The sequence below is a fragment of the Phaseolus vulgaris genome, unplaced genomic scaffold (genome assembly GCF_000499845.2).
Source record: "Phaseolus vulgaris cultivar G19833 unplaced genomic scaffold, P. vulgaris v2.0 scaffold_177, whole genome shotgun sequence".
NCBI lineage: Eukaryota > Viridiplantae > Streptophyta > Magnoliopsida > Fabales > Fabaceae > Phaseolus > Phaseolus vulgaris.
In genome coordinates this window covers 27358-36636 of record NW_027174167.1, presented here as the reverse complement: position 1 = coordinate 36636, position 9279 = coordinate 27358, and the positions used below count along the sequence as shown (strand labels likewise).

The 9279-nt window shown below is 51.2% G+C and overlaps 1 protein-coding gene across 1 annotated transcript; it reads left to right on the top strand.

Moving 5' to 3' along the window:
* Positions 1-6933: 6933 nt before the first annotated feature.
* LOC137817579 (classical arabinogalactan protein 9-like) lies at positions 6934-8834 on the top strand. Its single transcript, XM_068620859.1, has 2 exons — positions 6934-7006; positions 8404-8834. The coding sequence occupies exons 1-2, from the start codon at positions 6934-6936 to the stop codon at positions 8832-8834; spliced, it is 504 nt and encodes a 167-aa protein (XP_068476960.1).
* Positions 8835-9279: the final 445 nt, after the last annotated feature.

Sequence of the window (9279 nt, the reverse complement as noted above, 5' to 3'; positions counted from 1 at the left end):
GATCGATGCCGGGCATATCCGAGGCGGACCATGCGAAGGCATCCAGGTGGCGCGAAATCACTTCTGCCACCCCTTCCTGTTCTTCTGGGCTCAGCGAACTCCCTAACTTGAATGTCTTGCCACCAATCTCCCTTTCTACAGCGTTGGTGGCTGGCTGTTCTCTGCTCTCATCCTCGACGGGCGCCGCCTTTTGCACGGCCGCCACGTCGCTAGGACCTTCCTCCATGGGTGCGTCTGCTTCGGACGTCGCCCTCGCCAGTATGGCCTCAATAGGTGTCGACCCCGGGGCGTCGCCTCAATCATCGTCGTGTCCGCGCATGGCGGACGTTCATATACCATGAAAATGTTTCTCTTTGTTTTCAGGCTGTTCTCATAGCATTTCCTCGCCTCCTCCTGGTCTGACCTAATGACTATCACCTTACCACTGAGGTCTGGCAGCTTCATCTTCATGTGGCGTGTGGAGGACACCGCGTTCAAACGGTTTAACGCCGGCCTGCCCAGCAAAATATTGTAGGCGGAGTTGGCGTTCACGACCAGGTACCGGATGCTTTCGGTACGGGAGGCCTCTCCGTCCGTGAACGTAGTCCTCAACTCCAGGTATCCCGGACTTCCACCTGGTTATCCCCAAACCCATACAGGCACCCCGTGTAGGGACTCAACAGATCGGGGACAACCGTAACTTATTAAAGGTCGACAGAAACATGACGTCTGCCGAACTTCCTTGGTCGACAAGCACTCTGTGCACCTTCCTCCCGGCTGTGACGACTGAGATGACAATGGGGTCGTTGTCGTGGGGTACCACATCCCGGAGGTCTCCTCTTGTGAACACGAGATCCGACTCCCACGGCTCCCTCGAGAGTCTCTCTTCGATTGAATTGACCCCCCTCGCGTATTTCTTCCGCTGGGAGGCTGTGGGACCCGCCGGAAAAACCTCCAGCAATGGTGTGGACCTCGCCAAGCACAGGCATCTCGTGTGCTGGTTCTTCCGCCTGCGGCGGCGACAAGGTGGTGGTCGTCGTGGGCTCCGCGACATAATCCTTCAAAAACCCAGTCCTCACCAGCTCATCTAGCTGGTAGCCCAACAACAGGCAGTTATCAATGTGGTGCCCGAAAGCCTCGTGGAATTCGCACCAAGAGTCTTTGCGAGGCCCTAACACCTTGTCGGTCTTCGCCGGTCGCCTCAACCTCTCAGCTATGTTAGGCACGGCGATCAAATCCTTCAGCTCAACCACGAAGTTGTACCTCGCCGGTCTCGCTCTTTCTCTGGTCGGGCGATCGCCCCCCGCTGGACCCCGGGGCTGGGGCTTTCTAGCCTCGTAGGGGCGTCTCCCTCTGGCTTTTTCCTTCCCGTCGTGGTCTCATTGACCCTGACGGGTTGAGCTCGCGCCGTCCCCTCGGGCGTGAGGTACGACGGCTGGTGCGTTTCACGCACACCTCCCCTTCGGAAGCTATATGTTTACCGGCCCGACGCCGTAACTCAGGCAAAAGTCCCTGGGGCGGTTGCGAATGATAGACTCTCCCAAAGGACCGGGGCATACGCCTTTCACGAATGCGTACACGATATAGGCTCCTCTGTCGTGCTAACCTTCACAACCTGGGCCCCGAAGCGATTAATGTACTCCTTCAGGGTCTCCCCCTGATACTGCTTCACATCGAACAATCGTAGGAGACTGGCGACGGGGCTTTGTTTGGCAAGTATTGTTCCCTGAACAATCACGACAATTGGCGGAAAGATGTGATATGGCCATCCGGGAGGCTGATGAACCAGTCCATAGCCATCCCAGTCAGGGTGCTCATAAAGAGCTTGCACTTGGCAGCGTCAGAACCGCTTACCAGGACCATCTGTGTGTGAAATGCAGCAAGGTGCGTCTCTGGGTCCTCCATCCCGGTGAAGATCACCTTGGGCCCCGCAAAATGTGTTCGGGATCGCTGCATCTAGAATCTCCTGCGAGAAGGGAGTAGAAAATTCCCTTGGTGGGGAATGGTTCTCCATCTCGTCATGTCCATGTTGCGCCCGATTATTTCTCAGGCCCTGATGCGGTGCATCCACCACCTGAGAAGCCCCAATGGTGTGGGTCTCCCCGTGGATAGGCATCTCGTGTTGCTGGGCTTCTCCACCTGCTGGCTGGGAACCTCGACGCTCCCCCCGTCCTTCTGTCCAGCAGATAGTCATTTAGGAACCCGCTCTTAACCAGATCGTCGAGCTGGTATCCTAAAGACAAACACGAGTCCAAAGTGTGACCAAAACATTGGTGGAACTCGCACCAGGCATCCGGCTTTGACCCCAGCACCTTGTCGCCCACCTTCTCAGGCGCTTTCAACCTAGCAGATATATTAGGAATGGCGATTAGATCCGCTAATCCCATGACAAACTTGTGCTTAGGCGGGCGATTGTATTCCCGGCGTGCTGGTTGCTGGCGCCCCTGGCTCCTTCCCTTGTTTCTCCTGTCGTAGGATGGCGAGTCCTTTGGTCCTTTCTGGCCGCCGCCGCCGTTTCCAGCACCCTCTGCGGCTGGATCCTGGTCTGGCGCGTGGCCTGGCGGGAGCCACGCTGCCTCTCTTCTCGGCGACTTCACTCTCGTCGGCGATGTGAGCCACCGCAAGCCGCCTGACTTCAGCAAACGTCGCGGGGTGAGCCCTGATCAAGGCCTCACAGAATGGTCCTGGCTGCACCCCCTTCTTGAAGGCATAAACCAGTATTTCTTCATCCTTGGCCGGCGATCTGACCATCTGCGCTCCGAAGCGATTGAGGTAGTCTCTGAGGGACTCCCCATGGTACTGCCTTATATCAAACAGATCATAAGACACCCTGGGCGGTGCCTTATTCACGATGTACTGCTCGACAAAGATCTTCGAGAACTGTTGAAAATTGGTTATGTGGCCGTTAGGCAGGCTCACAAACCACTCCATCGCCGTTCCCTGGAGCGTACTCACGAACATCTTGCAGTAGACGGTGTCTGACCCTCCCGACAGCATCATCTACGTATGGAATGTGGTCACATGAGCCTCTGGATCCTCCACGCCGGTAAAGACAACCTTAACCGGAACCACGCTCGTGGGAATAGGCGTGTCAGTAATCGCCTGAACAAAAGGCATTGGGAAAACACGAGGTGGCGTCGACGGCGCCACCTCTTTAGCAGAAGAACGTCCTTGCTGCTCCCGAAGAGCTTGACGCAGCTCCTCAGTCACCTTGCTGAGCTCCTCGTTCCTGGCGCGAGAGGCGACCAGGTCCTCATGTATCCTCGCCTGCTCTACGCGTGAGGCTTCCACAGTTGCCTGCAACGAGCGCATCATCTCTGCCATCTGCGCCATGGTCATGGCGGCGTCGCCTTCAGCAGCGACAGGCGCCACGGGCTTGAACGATTGCTTCTCATTTTTCTCATGAACTTCAGCGAATCACGGAATGCAGCGAACAACACTTCAACCACGATCGAATCAACGATCAACCAGAGAAAACAATGCGAAACTGCGTAAGAAAACTCAAGAACACCGTAAGCCTTCAAAGAAAACCACAACTTCACCAGAAACCACCGCTTCCGCGAACAACCAAACAAGCGAAAGAACTCGAACTTCCACCACACAGATTACGCGTAAGCAGCAGGAAACCTCACTCCACCGATCGAAAAGCCAAACGAACAGTACAAAATGCAACTTCACCGAACGAAACTCAAACAAACCGCGAACGATGGTTGCACCAGCACACAACCACGCAGAAAACTTCGAAAACTTCCAAGAACTCACGCTGTGGATGGGAGCAAGTTTTACACGGCCCCACGGTGGGCGCCTGATGATCCTGCCTGTTGACCGGAACGCTGGAAACTGCCTCGTCAAAGGATCGACGTGCGCACCGCTTCTCACCTCCGTTCCTCTTCGGGATCTACCTCAAGAACCTGCAAAGAAACAGAACGGCGCCGCTGCGGCCGATCGCACTCCAACGCTCAAGTCAGTGACGGTATCACCAAATACTAAGAGGACAAGAACCGTGCAAATCCTCTCTCACAGTCAGCTCTAACTCGCAAGCGTAAAGAGTATGAACTGAACGTGCGTACCTCAGAAAGTTTGTTGAGAACTCTTATATACCTGGCTGTTTTCTCTCAGTTACAGACCTGGACACGTGGCTCGCATCCAGTCGTACACGTGCCATCATCTGGAGCCTCCTTGACTTGGCGTTGCTTCTACTCTCATTTTGGTTAAGTTACTTATGCATGGTACTGCCCAGTGCATAGCTAACTTGGGAGTGCGATCTCTACTGGAGTTGGCGAGTTAGGGTGTCCTCATACACCTTCCCTGTGGTCTCGCCGGCCGCCTTCATAATCTGCTTCTCTTTCATCTTTGGCGATGTGCTTGCTCTGGCGATCTCCGATTGCTTGGTCGCCTGGGTCTACATCTGGCGACTTCATCTTTAACCTGGTGATCGCCGACTCTGGTAAGCTGGAAATCGGAACACGCCAATATAACAACTGACGACTACACGAGCCCCCCGACTTCCTTCCCTCTTGCCAACCTGGCGCCTTGCCAACACGCCTATACTGTAGCAGGGTGCCACGTCATCACTCCCGACCACCAGGGCGGTACACTTTATTTACATTAAAGAATAATTATGTTATATATTCAACTTGCATTTATAGAACATATGGTAAAGTTTGGGATTCTTTGGATATTGTAGTAATCTAAGAATTAAGAATAAATTATTCACTCGCACTCACTCTTTATGTTTGTATTATATACTTTGTAGATAAATCTTTAAAATGAACTTATGTTTATTTATGAGAAGTCAACTCTTTTGAACCACAATGGACATCAAATGGAAATCTCGATTTCAAAATAAATTGTCTTCCATCAAACCAAAATAATCAACTCATATTTTCTTAAAGTTACCAATCAAAGGTTTTACCCTGAGTTTTTCTTTTCTTAAGTTTACTTTTAAATTTTATCACAATAATTGCTTCTTTATTTTTAAATAAATCTATTAAATTTTACATTAATTACTTCATGTAAAATTTATATCCCGAAATTTATACATATTTTATATTTTATATAACATTTGCAAAATTTAAATAAGTATTTTTTTTTCTTTACTCAATTATTATTTTTCTTTTTTTTTCAATTATTTCTTAATTTTTTTCAAATAATTTTTTTTAATATTAACCACTATAACTAAATAAATTTAATTTAATTAACTTATATCAAAATTTAAATTTCACTCTTCGACTGAAACCTTCAACCGTAACCGAAGAACAAGGACCACAATTGAAGACTGGAACCAGCAACAATTATTTGAGGACACGACCCCTTCCTAACTATGTAAGAATATATAACTTTATGACTAATGGTTTGATAAAATTAAAGTAGACATAATGACATTTTTGAAATTAAATTCATTTACAAATGTGGCTATAATAAATCAAGCGCTTTGATTTACATGCACTTTGATTTGTAATAGCTGCATTTGTAAATCAAAGCGTTTGATTTACGAATGCGGCTTTACCTATAGTCACATTAGTAAATCGAAGCACTTGATTTATGAATGCGGCTACTACAAATAGTCGCATTCTTAAATAATTTTTTATCCTAATTTCTGTTCCGTCCGGTTGACCGGGACGTCTTCGTGCGCGACCTCAACCGTCAGCTAGGGACTCCTTCCCACTGGTTACCTGTGGATTCCTGCAAAAAGAGGACAAAAGGGGCGCCCTAGCGGTCGTTTGCACTCCGACGCTCAAGTCAGCCAGCAAGAAACACCAAAACTGGGCACCTCCGTATTTGAGCACCGTGTATGGTACTCTGAAGGTGGTATAAAGAACTGTGTGTTGTGTGTATGTTTTCTCCCTCAGGCAAAGATCCTTCCCCAGTCCCTTGTCCGTAACCTCAAGCACGAGCAAGCAACTAGAGAGTTCTCTGGTAAATTTGCCAAAAGTTCGAACCCTGTTTCCAACATTCTCAGCGCTATTTAAACTACCCAAGCATTAAAAGCGCCTTTAATTACAAATGTAACGCACTCAATCAGCGTATCTAATTAGAAAACGTAGCGTATTTAAGACGTTGAAACGTTGGGAGCCATTATAGTACCTGAATGCTCGAAACGGAAACTGTATTAAATGACTTTAATTACCTGGCACCTGACTAAAGGGTGTTTCTATTTTGACATGGCTGTCGTACACGTGGAGGGCCTCACGACGCCGTGACCCCATCTAGGGGCGTTTCTGCCCATCTGGGAACGTTTCTACGTGTGAGTCCTCCTGCTTGGGAGTGCTACTGCGCTAGGGGTGACTTTTTGGGTGCCAACTCATGCCCCCAATCATCTAGTCACTTACTTTGAGAGCGTATCTGCCTTCCTCTCGTACCCTGCACCCGGCTACCCTGGGCGTGACCTTCCTCTTGAGTCGTATCTGTCCCAAAGGCGTCTCTGGGGCGGCAGGGGTACTTCCCGAGTCAGGCTGCCCTATACTGGTGCTGTTACTATGGCCTTGAAGCCACCTTTCTCTCCTCTTTATTACTGTTCCCTGGTTATACAGGGTTTGGGGCCTTCCCACGGCGTCGCCCCCTCCATGATCTTTCCTACCCATGGGTATCGGGGAGCCGCACCGTGATTGCCTTGACTTAATGATATTTGATTTTGGCGACGCCCTGGTTGGGCGACGCCTTCACCTAGGCGACGCCTTGCCTTGGCGACGCTTCCTCTTGGCGATGCTGGCACTTGGCGTCTCTCCACCTAGGCGACGCCCTGCGTTGACTTTGACCTTGACTTAGTCAACGCCTGGATACGGGACGGTACACAAGCCCCCCAGTCTTAAGCCGAAGACTTGTCTTCAGCGCAAAGACTAAGGCCTCGCCCACGCCGTCCACGTGCCATCCTGATGACGTGTCATTCCCTGCTGACTCAACAATTCTTCGAATTACTGACGTGACACTTTCTGAACCACAGTGGTGTCCTTAATGGCTGATTGGACATCCTCTGAAGCGGGAAAAATAATGCCCTTTGGGGCTACACTTAATCGCGTGCCACGTGGTTCATCGTGCGGTCATCTTTAAGAACCTCTTGCGCTCCCCTTGAGCGCTTAATCCTGCAACACGTGGCATCATCACACGGTCATCATTCGTTGTCCCTCGCGCTTCTAGTAACGTTTAAGTTACCCAAACCCCACGCTTGCAACCACTGTTACATCCACTTTCTCTGCCCTTCCTCACTGTTCATCTTCTCTGAATCCCTTCTCTCGCGACCCCTGCTCATTCGTGCTTCCGCTCTCCACGCCCTTCAGCCCCCAAAGGTACGGTTTTCCCCCTCCTTGATGATTCTCCTCACTGTATGAACTGCCTGGGACTGTCCATATTACTGCATTTCTTTGGATATCGTTTGTATGCTTCTTTGTTCCTCTCGTTCCCCTTTGCTCTCGTGTGGATAGGGCTCTCCTAGGATTCTTCCATTTTTTCCCCTTTTCTTCTCCCAACCCCTTTTCTCTGAACCCTTTCTTTCTCTTTTGATCTTCAGCTTTGGCATCGATGGCGAAAACCAAGACCGCCGCGCCTCCCCCGCTCCCTAAGTCTTATTATAAGGGCGAATACGACTGGGCCCCCGACGATCTTCTCGACGAATGCTCCCTCCTAAACTCTGTTGAGGACGTGGAGGCTCACAGGGGGGACCCTGCGCTTTATAATTTCAACGCCTTTCACAAAAATCACGACTCCCAAGTCCTGGTATGCCGGGTGCGACCTGGGATGCCCGTTTGTGCGGACTCTAGAGACACTGGGGGAAGCCCCTTCTTCTTCCTTTATCAAATGGTACTCAAGAGAGTGGGCCTGCGTCTACCCCTTACTTCCTTCGAGAAAGAACTGCTTACATAGACAAACACCGCCCCAGCCCAGCTCCACCCCAACAGCTGGGCTTTCGTAAGGGGGTTTCAGATTCTCTGCGGATATCTAGGTGTCCCCTCTTCCGTAGACGTTTTTCTTCACTTTTTCGAGGTAAAGAAACAGGGGAAGAGCCTATGGATGAGCTTTTCTGGCATCGCCGGGCGCATCATCCTTACGCTCTTCCAAAATTCGTTCAAAGGATGGAAAGGGAAATTCTTCAAAGTACGTGCGACCAAGCGCGATCCTACCATCCTAGAGGGCTTTCCCCTATACTGGACGGATAAGCCCATAACCATGAAGGCCCTGGCTTTGGATGAGCTTACCCCCTCCGACCGGGACGTGTGCAAAGCCTTGGCGGGACTGGGGTAGTCTTCGATACCGCCAAACTCATCGCGAACGAATTCAACGCCCATGGGCTTTCTACCTACTTTGGTATCTGCCCTTAATTGTTTATAATGCATTAGCTGTTGTGGTTATCTGCGTGTGTCTAGCCATAGAATTTCCCTTCTGCTTTATCTGAACTAACCTTTACTCTACTATTTTTCGCTGCTGCAGGTTCAGTGATGACTTCCTCGAGGCGGCTTGCTCTTGCCAAATTTTTGAAGAAGGCAAAATCTACTAAAGAGGGTGGGGACGCCGTCGCCTCTAACGTGCCCACCGTCGCTTCCCTGCCGACTCCTCCACCGTCTGCTTCTCCTCCTCCTATTGCCGCGGTTCCATTAGCCATGGCGTCGACCCCTGCCTCACCCGCCGCGCCCCCCGGTGATGGGAACTCTCTCAGGGACGATCCTCCTAGTGCCACATCACCGCCACCTCCACCAGCCCACGAGGAACGAGAGGAAAGGATTGACTTGGTTCCCCCGCCTTCGCCGTTGCCGCATCGTGACGCAGCTGAGGCCTCGGGCTCCGCCCCTCCTGTATCAGTCCCTGGCTCGACTTCTCGCAAACCCCGGATTCCTCGCCCCATTCATAGGGAGTTGACGTAGAGCTTCACCGAAGGAATGTCGCCGACTGATCCTCAAAAGGGGGGAGGCATGCCTTATTATATGGGGGCATTCCTGGCGGTGGCAATCAAGTGGCGCACTCAAGCTCGAAATGCTATCAAAGGGAGAGAGGCCCTTCGCAAGCTGAGACAAGAGGTGGGGGCGTTGAAGGAGGAGAAACAGAACTGGGGACTCAAGGAGGAAGCTTCCCAATCTCTGCTAAAACTGGCCCATGAGGGCAGGGAGGGAGCTGAGGCGTACGCGCGAGAACTGGAACAGGCGCATGCCGCTCAACTAGCCCAGCTCACCTCCTACCAAATCCAGAACATTGGCCTCCAGGAGGCGGCTCTTACATCCGAAGTGCAGCGAAGAAAACTTGAAGAGCTGGATGCTGCTTGGAGGCAGAAGCTAGGTGAGAGAGAGGACGCCTTGGCTGCGAAGGTTGAAG